Source organism: Leuciscus leuciscus (genome assembly GCF_965113295.1).
Source record: "Leuciscus leuciscus genome assembly, chromosome: 8".
Classification (NCBI taxonomy): Eukaryota; Metazoa; Chordata; class Actinopteri; order Cypriniformes; family Leuciscidae; genus Leuciscus; species Leuciscus leuciscus.
The window spans coordinates 39037543-39055460 of record NC_138732.1 but is presented as its reverse complement, the minus strand read 5'-3'; the positions used below and the strand labels follow the sequence as shown (position 1 = coordinate 39055460).

The 17918-nt window shown below is 38.3% G+C and overlaps 1 protein-coding gene across 3 annotated transcripts in view; it reads left to right on the top strand.

Moving 5' to 3' along the window:
• The first annotated feature begins 551 nt into the window (after positions 1 to 551).
• Positions 552 to 17918, top strand: part of gria3b (glutamate receptor, ionotropic, AMPA 3b) — a 158445-nt gene continuing 141078 nt past the window's right edge. For 2 of the 3 annotated variants that reach the window (XM_082178297.1, XM_082178296.1), the window contains exons 1-2: positions 556 to 1071; positions 1515 to 1673. In XM_082178297.1, coding sequence (XP_082034423.1) covers positions 993 to 1071; positions 1515 to 1673 — 238 coding nt within the window. In that variant the 5' untranslated portion in view covers positions 556 to 992. Of the gene's footprint in view, positions 1072 to 1514; positions 1674 to 17918 lie in introns of all 3 variants that reach the window. The other variant, XM_082178298.1, reaches the window with a different exon arrangement.

Here is a 17918-nt window from a genome sequence, read left to right as displayed (position 1 = left end):
ACAAATTTTGAGTTCGCGAGAGCGCAGAACTGCAGTGTTGGTCGCGTCACTGGCTATATAGATTAGTACATTGAGCGTTAGAAAATGAACACAACTAATACATCAAAACGTTGTGTTTTTAATTAAGGTAATTGCATGTGTTAAATAAACTGCATGAACCCTTGACATGCTCTGCTGAGGTCATTTATCATGACATTGGTCGCCTGGAGGCTTGACGCTTCCTTTGATAATTTCATGATCATGATGCATGTTCTCATGAATAGTGAGAATAACCTCACGTAGAATGTATCACATTTCTTACCTAGTCATGGTTTTATCTTTAAACAGTACAGCATAATTCTGCAACACATGACCAACACCAGATGGGTTACATCACAATACATCATATTCTTTAAAAGTTTGCGTCAGTCGGTGAGAATACAATAACACATCAACCTTACGGTTACAACGTTTTTGAAATTGTGTATAATGCGCATTAAAACGCATTTCCTTTATTTTATTAATGTTTAAGTATTATAATGCATTATAAACGTGTTACGGTCATTCGTTAAAAAATCATATTATAATGCATTTTAATAAGCTTTATAATGCATGCACTAATTATATACAGGCTTCATAGAAAGTGTTACCGAATCTCCTTCTTCTTCAACGTCAGTTCAAGTTTGATCAATATCGCCCTGCTGGTCCAATTGGAGGAGCCGCTCGCGCTCACTCTGAATATGATGCTCTCAGTCGCCTCGACCATCTTCAGCACCAGTCCCTCTCCATCTCTCTCTCTCTCTCTCTCTCTCTCTCTCTCTCTCTCTCTCTCCATCTCCCCCTCTCTCGCTCTCTTTCTCTCAGTCTGTCTTTCTCTCTTTCTCTCCCCACATGCAGAAGAATTGTTCTCCATGAGTCGCTCCGCTTCACTCACGGCTGGATTTGTGCGTTTATGATTCTCCTCAAACAGTTCGTTTTATGAGGCTTGATTTTTTTTTGAGGCAGGAGATAAAATGGCTCAAAGCGCGCTGCTTTTTTTGTTATGGCTATTCGGCACATCTCTCGCTGGCTTTCCCAATCAGATCAACATCGGTGAGTCCGTTCGGATACGCTTGCCTTCTTTTATCGCTATTTGTGTGTCGATGTTTGGTTTCGATGAATATGCGTATATGCATGGGTTAAACGAAGACGTATTGCTTGCTGTATTGAGTGCACCACTAATACAATCCAAGGATTCATCACAAATGATACCAAACACAATAGGCATAACTAATAAAACGATTATGATTGTTTATGCGAGATGTTTAGGTTTATATTAATCTGCATGCATGTCAGCTATCAATCTCTTTTCATAAACTTGAGAGAAAGTTCCTTCCTACGAATGGATGCGAATCAAACTGAGTCCATGAATGTGTCTAAAAGGATCTGACACTCTATAGTGCTGATTTAAGCCAGTTGTTTTATATTCATACAGTCTTTGTATGCATGAAATCTGTGCATCATCTTTGATTCATTGCTGTTTGGTCTTCATAAAGGTGGACTCTTCATGCGTTCCACCGTGCAAGAACACAGCGCTTTCAGATTCGCTGTGCAGCTCTACAACACCAACCAGAACACGACTGAGAAACCCTTCCATCTCAATTACAACGTAGATAACCTGGAGTCATCCAACAGTTTCTCTGTCACTCATGCATGTGAGTACTATGAGCTTTATTGCTTCAACGCTGCAACATATCACTGACTGAACGAGACGGAGGAATAATTGTCCGTTGGTGGAAATTCTGTGTTAATTATCATCCTTGTCCATTGGTAATAAAGCAGTCAGTACTGTGATAGATTTCAGCTCAGTGCAGCATTAGATCTAGTGGAGAACCACTGTATCTAATAGGGTGTTCTGCAGTGAAGAGTTTCTATTACCCCATATATTATCTCATAATCTTTACTGTAATGATCCAGTTAGTGCACAACCTACTAACATCATGCCTCACTGTGGAGCTCAAATGAATATTGGTACTGATGGAATAGCTTAATAATGATAATAATAACATACAGTAGCACAAAGCATAATAAGAGCGAGGCATACAGTGACAGACAGTATAAGAACAGAACAGAAGCCAGAGTGTGTGATAACACTCAGAGATGTGTTTTGACCGGGGTTTGGAGTTGGGATAGGGTGGAGAGGTCAGGGAGAGGATTTCATAGTTTCATGTCTATATAAGCAACAGAATGGAACAGAACAGAAACTTCTGATATTTATCAAAATTCTTGCTTTTCCCTTCAGTCGCCGTGGATGGCTTCACCGTTACGCTTGCTTAGTACATGACAAGTCGTTTTGTGTTCCTGCTTTGATGTTTTTGTGATCGAATCGCTTTGTAATTATGACAGTTCTTTTGCGGCATCCATGCTTGTCCAGTCTGATTTGCAAGTGAAAGTGTTGCAATAAGAGGATGAGCATTCGGTGATAGAAGTGCTTTGTGGGCACAGTCTGTCAGTATTTCTGAGTCAAAATCACTTTGAATTCAAAAGCAAGTTCCCTTGGCAACGCTGAATAACCCCAGCACTGTAGAAGTACAGATAGGTGTGAGAAAGATGGCATGCAAGATTACACAACCTGAGAGTTTCATGGAATTGTTGGAGAGACAGAAACAAAATATTTTGTTATTTGAGACTTTTGTTATTAATATTTCCCACCAGACTTTCAACACTCACTATTATATATACTAACAATTATATACTACATATATATATATATATATATATATATATATATATATATATATACATATATATATACTACATATATATATATATATATATATATATATATATATATATATATATATATAGTAATGGAATTCAGTATGCACAGAATTATCCTCTGGCAAAGTGGTTGGAACTGACTCTAGGTGAAATGGGATGGGCGTTTCTATAACACCAAAAAGGAAGACACTTTGCTGGATTCAGTGAAGCCAGGATAAAAACAGGATGAAAATAATCCCAAAAACATAAGCAGTGACACAAATGAACTTTTCCGTTAAGGGATGATATTTAGAAGTATTTACACAGACTGTTTAACTATGAATGCATTTACAGAGCAATTACAGCCGCATAAATAATAATGCGCAGTTAAGTTTTTAAATATAAAATATATTTAATATAGAAATATGAACTGTTGGAAAATATGAAACTTAAAAATATTTTTTATTTTTTTTAAATATGAAACTAAAACCACCAGTAAGTGGCAGCAAGCCACTGTTGAGTCATTGATTTATTCATGCAATTGATTCATTCAAAACGGCTGATTTATTGAGGAACAAAACACAATTGTCTGTTGATTGAATTATTTATTTATTTTTTGGGGGCAAAATAGAGCAAAAACAGTTGACATTGACAATTGTGTATAAGTGCTTAATATTAGCCTACATATTTATTCATATATTTATTAATTATATACCATTGGATAAAGTTTAACATTGTGATGATCTTAAAAGGAGGACAAATGGCCACCCTTAGGTGAAATGACCATTTCCATTGGCTAGTAATTTCCGTTGGCTAATACATTTAGAAATAGCTATACATTGGTATCATGTTGTCCAATATATACACAACCAAATTTTCAAGGAATTTTTTTTAATCTTTTTATATTTTTGTTAATAGGCAAGGTCTACAAATGTCAGATCGACCAAAATCACACTTTGTAGCATATGAGCTTTAAAGGAACAGTTCATCTAAAAATGAAAATGTTGTCATCACTTACTCCCCCTCAAGTTGTTTCAAACCTGTATGAGTTTCTTTCTTCTGCTGAACACAAAAGATGATATTTTGAAGAATCTCGGAAACCAAACAGTTGGACCCCATTGACTTCAATAGTATGGGGGGAAAAAATACCTTAATTTGTGTTTAAATTCATACAGGTTTGGAACAACTTGAGGGTTAGTATATTATGACATAATTTTCATTTTTGGGTGAACTAAGTAGATGAGAGATACAGATGTATGCCATCTGACAACTGACCGTGATATCCAGCAAGCCCTTATACTGTGAATGTATATATGTAATATTTGAGCACAGATACTCACATATACTCCAGCAGTTGCTTTACTCAAGCGTTGACTCCAGTGCTGTTGTGATGTGGTAACCTCAGCAGCCGTGTGGATTTCTAAAGCTCTCCTCAACCTCTGCAGTGTGGTCTCATTAACAAACAGACCTCATATTGCTTCACTGCACTGACTGCCATTGGGATCTACACATAGGCAACCAATCAAACCCAAGTGTCAAGCTGGGGTGGGTTTGTGGTAAAGGAGGCACGAATCTCTGCGTTACGGTGTGACGGTAGCGGCGATCACGTACTAATGAGGTGTCGGCACTGATAAGAGCACAGGCGTTAAGAAAATGAGTGAATAAATAAATAATAGATTACATTGTTCTAGCAACAGCACTGCATTGTAGATGCATAGTGTTGGGGGAGAAGGAAGATGGATTTTAGCAATCCTAATAAATCGAGGGGCACAGTAGTCCTAAGAGAATCCCTTACAAAGCATCTAGAAAATGATTCAGGACTGTCTATAATGTCGTATGCAAATGACAGTGTCATTTTCAAACATGTAAAGGTGTTAGCTGCCATTTTAAGTAAAATTAATGTATTTTGGTTGATTTAGCAATGACTTAAAACCAAATAATTTAGATGCTCTCTTTTTTTAGGCTGCCATTGTTTTGTGTTTGACTGAATCTCAATTGATGCAGCACAGCATCTTACGTTTTTTTCACACACAAAAAATCACTTTTACATATGCCATGAAAAGTTCATGTGACCAGTTGACCTATTGGATAATCATTGACTGTTTGGTTAATGATTATTAGCCTCATACAAAAGCACATGCCCTGTAGCCGCACTGTAAATGTTAGTAGTTGTGTTATTGTAAATGTCAGTGCTCTTAATTAGAGGTATCCATGATGACATTTTAGATGGAAAAATGTAACACAAATTCGTATTTAATGCTAGAACAACTGATGGTTACAGCTTATTTTGATATATCCCGTTTAGACATTCTACTAATTATAAGTAACTTGGATCTACAGTACATGTCAACTAACTCAAATTAGAGTAGTAGACTGTTAGGTGTTAGGGTTCGGGTTAGTAGAATAAGTTGACGTAGTTGCAAAATGACTTATAGTCAGTAGAATGTCTGTTAGGTAGCATCAGAATAAAGGTGTTAGCAGATATTATAAGTGTTAGCAAAATTCACTTTTACATGGTGTTTGAACATAAATGTGTGTTGGCAGTGTGTGTACACAACCACCCTATAATGGTAAAAATCCACCCACTCCTTTTTTTTTTCTTTTTTTTTTAATCCCCATAAATCATAAGCAGTTTCTCAGAATAAGTGTTTGCAGGTTCTATTCAATGTGACATCACATTGCTCAGGCCCCGCCCACGACTGCTGACAGACTCCGCCCTATTAGCATAGACCCCGCCCTCAGTGAGCTGTACACAGTCCGCCATGTTTATCTCCTCGCCAGAGCATTTAACAGCAGCACTCAAGTAAGAAATGTCTTCTTATTAAAGCTACTAATGTTATTCAGAGCAGTGAGTGAGTGATTTTCAGTTTTTCTTTGGTTGTTTGATTCATAATAACAGCATATATAGCAGTATGTCCTGTATATTACTCTTCTGTCACTTTAATACACATATCTAATATACACATGTGATTTCTTTCCCTGCTGTTTACGTTCACAGACATAACCGACTGTGTTTATGTGAACTTTGTGTGTGTTTTTAAATAACCTTGAGTATATTTGATAGTTTAAGCACAATAAGACGTGAAAGAGAACTTAGTTTAATAATTGCTTCAGCGCTCAGAAATCCATATCAGAAGTTTAGACTGATAAACACATACATATAATAAACGTTCATGATGATGAAGAACTGCAATGTCACGTGATAGAGATAATAATCAAAACCAAACAGATGTTTCGTTTTTGGCATGGAGTATCTGAGGCATGAGCTGTACAGGCTCCGCCCTCTTCTGGATATGGGGGCGGGGAGCAGCAGCTCATTTGCATTTAAAGATACAAGCACGAAAACAGCATGTTATTCCTTCCACTCAAAAATGATCTGTGGGATATTTTTTTGATCTGAAACTTCACAGATACATTCTGGGGACACTTGAGACTGAAATTACAGTACATCTTGTAAAAAGGGGCATAATAGGTTCCCTTTAAGCAGACAGACTAACACTCTAATGACAGATGAAATGTAGTAGCAAAATTACTTACAGTTAGAAGAATGTGTAAAGTGGACCATTGAAATATAGTGCTACCCAAATAATTTTCTACAACCACTGAGAAACTGTGCAAAGAGAAGAAGTGTTTCCATTACTCCTCAAACGTGACAGCTACATTTTTCGTTTTGCATTTCAAAAGCGGCATGAAAGATCTGAAGCCCGCTGAATAAAATCTTCAAATCGTTGCGGCGCTGAGTGTGTTTAGATGACGCCATGTGCTAAAGTTGTCACAGTCGTTTCTAAGTGTTTTCCTTTTACCCTTGTGGAGATTTGTTTAACAGCAAATCAAAAATGCACTGAGGAAGCATGGAGGAATGGCCCTTTATGGATGGGAAAAGTTTAAATGCTGCTTCCAAAATGTGTCATATTCAGCTGAATTAGTGCAATGGCAACTAGATTTGTTCATTTTCCAAAGAAAAATGCATTAGTATGCAGTTGCTAGGGTGTTCTGGGTGGTTACTTGGTGGTAAGCTAGAAGGCCCTCGTGTTATATGAGCAGCAGTAATGCTTGCTTTAACTCATTATCAGTGTGAATTATTTTTGCTCTTGCCTTCACATGAGGAGCAGAAGCTTGCAATGTATTCACCATCTATTCTTCTCAAAAAATGCCTTACCTAGTTTCATGCATAATAGGTTCCTAGTATAATTTCTTGGTTCACTTGTCTTTAATGTGATACTGAATTGGAAATATGTGTAATAAAGATCCACAGTGAGACATAAAGCTTTACGAATAGCAAATCAGTGGAACATTTCTTTAGACTCCATGAAACATGTTTCAATATTTCATTTTTCGCCTTGCTTTTCATGCTGGTTGCTCTATATAAAATCAGCGCATATTAATTTAATTTCGTCACATGGGAGTAGATGTCTTTTAAGGTGAATCTATTTAAGGGAAGCGATGTTCCTCCAAGGCTGAAGAAGCGTCACATGTCTCTCCCTGTAAACCTTCATTAGGAACAGCAGCCCAGCAGCCCACATTCACAGCAGGCCTGGAACGCAAACAAACTTTCAACACAAAATCATTTGTTCTTTCCTTGTTACTAGCTTGGATTCAAGTAAACAAGACCTTACCAGCGTATTTCTGCCTATTTGGTTGATCGGATGTCGCCCAAAAGAGCTTCTCTTTACTGTAAATTCAATACACTTGGACAATCAAAGTGGAAAAGGAATGCATGGGAAGAAGTTGCTCAGCAAGTTGTTGTTTTTGGTTTTTATCAATTATTATTTTTTTGTCTATCTGATATGAGTACTGGCATTGAAAAGCAATTTTGTTGTTCAACTGCTTTGTTGTCAGGTTATCAATCAATAATTTAGGTAATTGCTGTTTACAAAGTGACAATGAAGGAAACCAACGTTTATGAATGACTGAACAAAGTAATGAGACTGCTTCTCAAATTGTTCAAGTTGATTGTACTCTGAGATTACATTTTTGGCTGTACAATTGGTTTTGCTTCTAATGATGTTGAAGTTATACATAGTCTGGGGACGTTTTGATGAGATTTCCAGTTTCTTTATCTTGGAAGAAATATCATTCTGGGATAGGTCATGTTTCACCACAAAACCAAAAGAAAATTAGTATGCATAATAAAAAGGATTATGTAATCTATAGAAAGTACATTTTTAGTACCCTTGATATTTTGGTATTATGACTGTTATTTTATTTTCATGACAGATAAGTGCATGTCTCCCCAAATTCTCATTAAAAAACTTTATATATGAAGACTTCAGATGCAAAAGCCTCTAAGTGCCATCTGAAATTTTCTTCTAAAATGAGCATTTTTATCAAGCTTGTATATTTAAGTTCAGTAATTTCACTTTAATGACAATTAATAGGTAATTTTCATTGCCATTAAAGTGAAATAACTGAACATAAATATACAAGTTTCAGATGGCACTTAGAGGCTTTTGCATCTGAAGTCTTCATATATACTACCCGGCCACTTTATTAGGTACACCAGTTCAACTGCTTGTTAATGCAAATATCTAATCAGACAATCGCATGGCAGCAACTCAATGCTTCTAGACATGTAGACATTATCAAGATGATCTGCTGAAGTTCAAACTGAGCATCAGAGTGGGGAAGGAAGGTAATTCAAGTGACTTTGAAAGTGGCAAACACAATGCCCAGCCAAAAAAGAGTCTGTTTGGATTTAAATAGGCAAATGCTTAAGAGTCTATGATTGGATCATTATGTTTCTAGCTTGTTATATGTTTGGCAGCAGTTCTTCTAACCCTAATTGATGGAGTGTATAGCTTTGCCAATACAAGATCTTGACCAAAAACTGATGCACCTTTTAATGGAATTAACATTTATTTCCATCAAGAGGTTCATCAACTTTTGGTCAAGATCTTGAATTGTCAGTGCAAGAGTCCAGCAATCTGTAAAGTCTCCTCCAGCACATCCCAAAGACTCTCAATGAATTTAAGCTCTGGACTTCCTATGTGAAAATGATTCTTCATGTTCCTCCCAACCATTCTTTCACAATCTGAGCCTGATGAATCTTGACATTGTCATCCTGGAATATGGCCATGATGTGTCTTCCTACATGGTTGTTTAAGAAATGAAAAGCTACACACTCCATCAGTTAGGGTTAGAAGAACTGTTGCCAAACATATGACATGCTAGAAACATAATAATCACTGCAATAATGATCAGACTCAGTCATAGACTCTTAAGCATTTGCCTATTTAAATCCAAACAGCCACTTTTTTATTTTATTTTGGCTGGGCAATGTATATATAGTTTCTTATTTGTATAGTGAAACCTGAACTTCTGAAACAGATTGACAAGGAAAGAAACTGGCATTCATTGTGTCTGTACAATCCTCTCTTGTATCTTATTTTACACATTATATTAAGGTGTCCTTGTGACAGTGTTATTATTCATGAACAGAAGAATATACTTTTGAACCAGCACCGTAATGGTCAAATAGAGCTGCTTGTACACCAAAGACAGCCCTGTCAGAACTGTCTGCCACACAAGCACAATGAAATGGCCATCCGCTGCAAAATGTTCTGGCAGAAATGCAGGGCTCACAAAAATAATAGAATAAATAGACTCAGAATGACTTTTCACCTCTACCGCCTATTGACGGAGTCACTGAAGTGCGTTGAGCACAACAAAGTACAGAGATTGCTAGAGCCCGAGATAAGAGGCATATTTGCCATAGGGAATCAGCTGTGATGTGTACTGTGAAGACAGTATGCGCAATATGGCAACTGCGACGGCAAAGCAAACAGCACATTTAAGCATGTTTTGTTTGCATTAATTCAGTACCCGAGTACATTCCGCATTCTGTCACTCCTCCCGGTAATGAGATATGAATCTTCCCAGACAGCATACATTATTTCCGGGAGAGCGGAACGTCTTTATATTTGTAGAATGCAGCATATTTGAGATTTTAACATATTGCACTTAATTGACCACATCTGTTGCAATTGCAAATATTTACATTTTGTCTTTGAAGATTTTATCTTGTGTTTTGGCCAGTCACAAGTTTGTGTTTGTTTTGCCACGGTGAATCTAATCCTTTGTTTGTCTGCTGCCAATTTGAGTCTTAAGCAAGCCTCAGTTTAGCAGCGGAGCTATGGAAAAATGTGGAGTGTTTTGCATTGTTTTGTGCTACTCATGGTGGATGTATCTGCCAAGACGCATGAATGTTCCTCCCAGTTGCTGATTTGCGTTTGGGACATGGTTTTGCTTTTGTACCTCGTAGTTTTTGTAGAGCACTTTTGGGTTTTAACTGTGGTTTTCTCTGGATGTGTTTAGTAGAAATCGCTTTAAAAATGTGTTTACATGTCAGATAAAGAGAGATTTTTACCCTCCAAAAATAACTTCTCTGAGAATGTAAAACTAACTCTGAATGCTATTTCACTGAGATTTCGATTTCTCGTTGTGTAGCGGGGCATTGTTAACAGCTGCACTACCTCAGAAAACTCTTTTAGCTTGAAATTAGACATGTAGCTAAATCATGAGGTGGAATCCATTCTCTTGATTGGAATATGAATCAAGTTGTCCTACCACTGCTTATAAAATTGCCATTCTGTGATGGGATCGATACAGCCAAACTGATTTCAAATTGCTGTGCCTTGTTATGCCTTGTTCTTCTCTGAGTAAATAAACACAGGATCACTGAGATTGGAATTTTATGAGATATGCATTTTCTATTTGGCAAAAATGTTTTGCTTATCATGTCTGGGCCGGCACTGCTTGTGATAAGACAGAGCTAATAGCCTCCGGTACGTTTGACTGAGTCAAAGTCCATTTGAGTTTTGTTTAGTCAATTAACCTAGCTAAACTTGTGGTATTTTGCAGGAAAAAAAACAGAGGCATTTCTCTGTCATGTCTGTTTGGGTTTTGGTTCCTGTTTATTGGTTAATGTTCATGTCATGTGATTCCCTGTTTCCCTCAAATGGTTCCTTTGTTTCATGTGTTATGTTTTCATTGGTTTGTCTTGTCAGGTGATTCTCCGTTCTGTCTTGTCATTGGTTTATCATCTTGATTACCCTCGAGTGTATCTTGTTAGGCATTAGTTATTGACTGCGTCCGAAATCACATACTCTCTTGAGTAGGTACTTATTTTGAACAAGTAATTACTTCATGAGCGCTAAAAGAGTATGTTCTATAGTATTAGTGTGTGTAGTATGAATGTAATCTGAATGTACAACAACCGCCTTGTTGTCATTATCATATGACCAGGGATGCACATAAGTGGTGCGCAGGTGCGCATGCGCCACCCAATTAAACAATGCGTACCAGATGAATTGCCGCAACCCTCATTTGCGTACCTAAGATTTGGGGATAGATAGGTGCGCAATCTGTGGTGTTGGATAGGCCTCAGAACTAGAGATGCGCGGATGGGCTATTTCATCCGCAACCGCATCGCAAAACTCATCATCCGTCCGCCATCCATCCGCACCAACGTTTTTTACCAATTTTCAAAACTGCACCCGCCCGCCATCCGCTGATTGGGCAATGCAAGGCGCTGCTGATGACAGCCGCGAGACTAGAAAGCTCCTACCTCAGAATATCAGCTGTGAACTCCGTCTCCGATCGGCGCACATGGACAAAAATAAATAAATTATTTAAATAAATAAATAAATAGCCTAAATTAAACGAACTTCGGCAAACCTGACCGTACAATATTTTCATTGTAGCCTAATAGAAAACGCACTTTGGCACATCATTTAGGATTTTTCGTTGGTGCGCCATCATGCCTACAAAAAGACAGATTAAATTTAATATTAATAATTGATCCATGTCGGTATACACAGCCTAACATTTTACACTTAGGCTATAACTAAAAAATAGCCTAAACAATCAAGATAGCCTATTTACTTTTTTAATTTATTAAAACCAGGAAATTGTTTAATGAAACATGGATTAAAATTAAGATACAATTGATACAAAACGAAATTTGCTTTAAAGAAAGGCTTTGTGCTTTCTGTTTGAGGTCTCTGTGAAAGTTTGAAAGTCTTTTAGTGCCGCGGCGCTTTCAGAGTGGTCGCGTCCGTAATGGAGAACTGTCACTCACGTAAGATTGTTTTTTCCTCATAAATGACAAAAAAAAAGACAAACCATCAATTAAAAAAAATATATATATATAAAAAAAGGATGGATTTATAGCGTTTTGGGGGAAAAAATTGATGGATGACCTTCTATTGCCTTTGTTTTTAATTCTCCTTTTTTGAGTTTGTCACGTAAAGTTACCTCCTTCGCCGACGTTGCCATCTCTGATAATAACAAGCAGTCTGCATAGACTCGACTAGGCCATATTAGCCTACTGCCTGATAAAAATGTGACTATTTTAAAGTGTGCTCTTTTTTTTATTTTTGGATGTAGGTATAGTCAGATAACAATATTTAACAATATATTATGCATCCCTCTAATTTGTTCCTCCCGTGAGGTGGGTTAAGGAAAAAATGTGAGGACCAAGCAACAACCCCAGGTTCTCCCCTGAGAACAAGACCAAAAATGTTATGTGCACCCCTGCATATGACCTACCGGCGTCAGTTGTGTTTTGGTACTGTTTTATGAGTACCGTGAATTCGGATATAGTTTTTTTCACCTGCTATATAGTAGGGAAGTATGCGATTTTGGATGCAGCCTTTGTGTATTTAAGGTGCTTTTTTCCATGATGCTGTCCGTGGCTTTTAAGGACTGCGACATGGGCATTCCAGTCCAGTTCTGTGATGGCTGTGTCTTCAGGCTCATACATTCAGCAATTCTGCGTGACCTCCTGTATGCAGATGATTGCGCACTGATGGCGCACACCCTTACCGAAGCTCAGTCACTATTCGATTGTTTTCAAACTGCAGCTTCTAGGTTTGGGCTCACTGTCAGTCTAAAGAAGACAGAAGTCACGCTTCAAGCGGTGAACAAGTTAAACTCCAATCCACCGGAAATGACTGCAGGTTAGACAGTGCTGACGGCCGTTGACAAATTCTGCTAGCATTCTCGCAGCTGATACGACAGCTGACTCCGACATCAGTGCCCGCATCGCAAAAGCTAGTTTTGCCATCGGTCGACTGTCCAAGAGAATATGGGATGAGCACGGCATTCGGCTGGACACAAAAGTGGCAGTATATAAGGCAGTCATCCTCACAGTGCTGTTGTATGGATCTGAGTCCTGGACCATTTATCGCCGGCAGATTACCAAACTTGATCAGTTCCATATGTACTGTCTCCGTCGTATTGCACATGTCAATTGGCAGGATAAAGACCCAAATACTGAGGTACTTCAGACCTGTGGCATCACAGGTATTGAGGCCTTCCTGCTTGCTGCGCAGAATCGCTGGTCTGGACATGTTGTACGCATGGCAGATTCACGCCCGCCGAAGCAGGTTCTTTATGGCCAGCTCCAGAGCGGCATGTGCTCTTGAGGAGGGCAACTAAAACGCTACAAGGACGGCCTCAAAGCCAGTTTGAAACTATGCAACATGGACCCAAATGACCTTGAAGAGATGCTTGCAGACAGGACATCATGGCGAGCACAGTGCCATACTGTTTACACTCCTTTGAGTTCAGCCGCATCACTACTGCCGTAGACAAACGAAGACGCCTTAACAACATCTATAACAACATCCAGCCAGTTTGCGTCCGACGCCTGTGGCCGGCCATGTGCGTCAAGGATCGGCCTCTATTCACATCGTAGAACGAGATCTGTCGTGTCGACAGCTCAGACCATTCATATTTAAGGTGCATTCACTCCACGTCATTATTCCTGTAGTTACGAGATTTCAACTCTGCAGATTCATATTGGCATTGATAGTGTTGGCATAGAAATGCATAATTCCTAGTCGAAGAACGTGAACAGTTCTGAGTAGAACATCACATGATGTCATCTCGAAATAACGGTAACTACGGCATGGCGTGAACGCAGCATTATTGTTACGTTCAGGTGTGTGTTGGTTGAGGCACAGATGAAGCAAGATCCAGTTGCAGCACACTTTATTAATTAGATTCTAAACTTGAACAAACTAGGACAAGAACACAGGACTCAGGAACAGAATACCCGAAGAACAACAGCATAACTGTAGACACGAAAACAGTCAAACAAGAACTCACAAAGACAGGGCTGAAACACAGGGCTTAAATACAGGGGTAAACGAGCTAGACAGGATAACAAGGGGGCGTGGTTAATGGGAAACACCTGGGATGACTAATAGACAGACAGGGAACCACTAAACATGACAGGACACAAAACCAACCAAAAACACAAAACCGTGACAGTTATAGCCCTCGTGTTTCCTTAGTGCCTTGTCTAGCTTTGTTTGTGTCACGCTGCTGTCGGCGAGTCTCTTGTTTTTGATGCTAAAATATTTTTTCTTAAAGTCAGCATCAAATCAAAATGTCATAACTACCGTGAATTCGGACATACTTCTTTAGTCTCATACTGTTTTTGGAAGTATGCGATTTCAGATGCAGCCTGTGACTCTGTAGTGCATCCAATGGCATGAGTTTTTTTGACCGACCAATGGCGGAATGAGGATGTGTTTAGGAAGACTGTTCTAAACACAAATTTTGGTTTGAAAATTAATTTAGCAGTTCTGTTTTGGTGATGCACATAAATTTCACACTTCAATTAATTTCAGAACATCAGTCTTTAGAAGTTTATTCCTTCTTCCCTGCATTACTGTGACTTACAACATTGCACAATAAAGTGATTTTGAAGCCACTCTGTTAAATTAATTAGTGACACTAGCTAAACAATATTTGAGCATGCTAATCCTCCAGGCAGGACTTTGAATGTTCAATACATTTTCTTGTCCAGGACTATGACAGATGTGCTACTTTGAAGTATGGTTGGGGTGAAAGGGGAGGGGATGGTGGTAGCTCCCTAATTACTTCTGTTTTCCCATTATGCCATTCAAGGCTTGAAGTCGCAGGTACATTTAGACGAGCAGTTCAAAGCCAGAGAAGCAACATGAAAAGACCGTGGGTGCAGCGTTTCTTTTCTGATGGCCACAGCTGAATTAAAGCTGAGTATGTCTTCCTCCTCGCAGCACGATAGAACAGTGAGACCAAAGCAGGTTTTTGTTCTCTTCATGAGCTTACTTTTCTTGATTTTTGTTGAAGAAAGAATTTGCATTCCTAGGCCCTTTAATCTCGTCTCTCTGTCTGCACAAAGTTGCCCATCTTTCATTCTGTCATTAGGCTAATGGTGTGGATCTCCTCTGCCAAGATTTTACATGTGCCTAGCCCCTTTTTTATGGGACCCACCAGTTTCGTACACACCCTGCTAGCAGATGGGTTATTTGGCCACGTCGCTTTGCAGTCTGCTGTTTTACTTTTCGGGGAAAAAAAGAAAAAAAACGACAACAAAGCTTGGTTTTATATTATTCACATTAGCTTCCCAAAGTTTAAGGGAGTGTTCACCCTTCCTTCCTGAAAAATCAAGCTGGTGGACCAGCAAAGTCACACTGTTCTCAAGCAAAACTCTCCAGCGCTCCTGCTTCCAGTGCTGGGGACCTTGAAAACCAGCAACCCGCATCTGAACATACCTCATGTACCTTCCAGCAGTTTTCAGCAGGGTTGGCAGGCTTTGTTCAATTAAAACAAACTCTGGTGCGATTGCTCTGTTAGTGCTCTTGCTCATTTGCATAAGTATAAATGCTGCCATTCCAACATTGGTGCACATCAAACAAATGGACCATTTCGAAATGAACTCTGGTAAGGTTTGAATGAAATATAAATGCAACATACCACGGATAAAAGGACAGAATTCTCAAGCATACTTGGTGGTTTTCACAGTGATGGCATTGAAGAACCAATTTTGGTTCCCCAAAAAACCTTTCAGTGATTAGTTCAGGATTAGTTTTTTTTTTTTTTATCTTTAGGTCTGGTGTTAATAATGACAGTGTATGCACAAAGCGAACCAGAACTAAGGGTAACACTTTACAATAAGGTTTCATTCGTTAACATTAGTTTATGTATTAACTAACATGAACTAACAATGAGCAATACTTTGTTACAGTATTTATTATTATTTGGTTATGTTAGTTAATAAAACTCCAGCTTTTCATTGTTTGTTCATGTTAGTTCACAATTCATTAACTAATGTTAACAAATACAGGTTTTGATTTTTGATTTTAATAATGTATTAGTAAATGTTGAGACTAACAACAACTAAGATTAATAAATGCTGTAGAATTATTGTTAATTCTTAGTTCATGTTAACTATTGTATTTAACTTATGGTAACTAACAAAACCTTATTGTAAAGCGTTACCGAACTAAGCGTATCATTTTCTTTTTTGGTCGCACCAAGATAATCAAACTAGAATGCTACTATTTAACAAAAATAGTTCCAAAAGAATCCAAAGCATAAAGCTTTGTGTTACCAAGTAACACACACACTGAAAGCCGGAGTATGTTTGTGGAGTGACGGCCATTTTCCCTCCTCATTCTGCAATAACTCCATGCGACTCCAAGCGAGGACAACACTGGAGCAAGACAAAAGCTGCCTTTTGGAACCAGATGGTGTAGTTACAGTCTCTACCTGCAGGGGTGAATCTGAGCAGAACTTTGTGCGAGATAGCTTTGGTGTTTCTTTCAAGTGATATGAAGCTAAATATTTTTGTTAGCTTGCGTGTTTCCTGGAAATCAAACGGTTGCCAGTGCCATGCTCTGCCAGTAGCGCTACAGGAACACACATTATTTGTGGTGTGAAAGGTGTGATTTTTAAGAATGTTTGACAAACTCTTAATCTCTCATGAATGGCAAGATGTTCCTTCACTGTCAGTCGGCAGGACAGCACAGCTTGTACGACGATCAAACTCTCAGCTGCAAAGAGCATATGTAATGACAGGTTGAAAGATGAAAGACTCGACTTGTTCTGCCTTTTTCTTTCTAGCTGTCTCTCGCTTTTACATGAAATTGTGAAGTCATGTATGACTTTCTCTGACAGATGCCCTTGACAGTCCATGGTATGGTCTTGGCCCAGCACTGTTCTCATTAGCCAGAGCATCGGTCCACTGGAGGCGTTTTGTCAGGTCATTCTGCCCCTCGCAATCTAAAGCCAAAAAAAGCAACTTCTGCCCGGGTCTGCCGTCAGAATGGTGGTGTCCGGCATTGCTGGAGTCGGGGGAGATCTGTCAAATGAGAGGGAGGATGTCTTCAGGGCAAGTGGACAGTTGCTGTCCCACCATGGATCAACTGTTCCAGCATTATGAAGGAAGAGCTACTCTTACAGAGAATGCTTCTCAAACATATACACAAATACTGTTCATCTACTGGGGAAAAAAGTTTCTCCTCTGCTTCTTTTTTGTTGAAAACCCTGCCTGGCACATGAATCTACTTAAAATATAGATTTCACAGTAAGATTTGTACTGGTCTGTAAGGGCAGGTGAGGCAGAGCCCCACCAAAATATACATTCAACAATAGACCTCTATATACACTGAATTAATAATAAATTATAATGTCTTCAGCATTCTGTAACAAATATTTGTCGGATTTTCTACACTATTTTAAGTCGTAAAGTGAGCATGATATATTCAAACTGACCACATCATAGATTCGGCAGGCATGTATTATGATACTAAGGGCCAGATTTACTTACCGCTTGCACCAGTGCAAACCCTCTTTTGGCGTTAAAAAACTAACTTATATGCATTTGTAGGAGTTTCCCTTTCAGACATTAATTTTATTGGAGGAGAGAATTTAAATGAATCACACAAGGTTTGCACTCGTTAATTTACTGGTGTTTGCACCATTATTTACCGCCACAAAAAACACTTCTTAAACCAGATGCTAATTTATTCTGCTCTTGGTAGATTGCGTTGGTCATTACATTTGCTGTACCAATTAGTTATCAATTATGCATTAGAGGTCATAAATAGTCATTTTGATTAGTTAAATCAATACCTCTTCAGCCATATGCATGTATTGCTTATAGCAGTTTGGAATTATACTTTAAAAAAAATATTGTTGCAGTGTTTTGCTTGAATGTAATATTAAAAATGATTTTTTTTTATTAATTTTTTTTAGCTCAACTATTTGTATTAATGATTTCAGAGGTTTTTTCATCATTACAGGAATTATTGTTAATTAGTTACATTTACAAGTAAAAAAGGTTACACTTTATTTTAAGGTGTCATTGTTACAGTGTAATTATAAATGTAAGGACTGAGTAATAATAATTAACAACATGTACT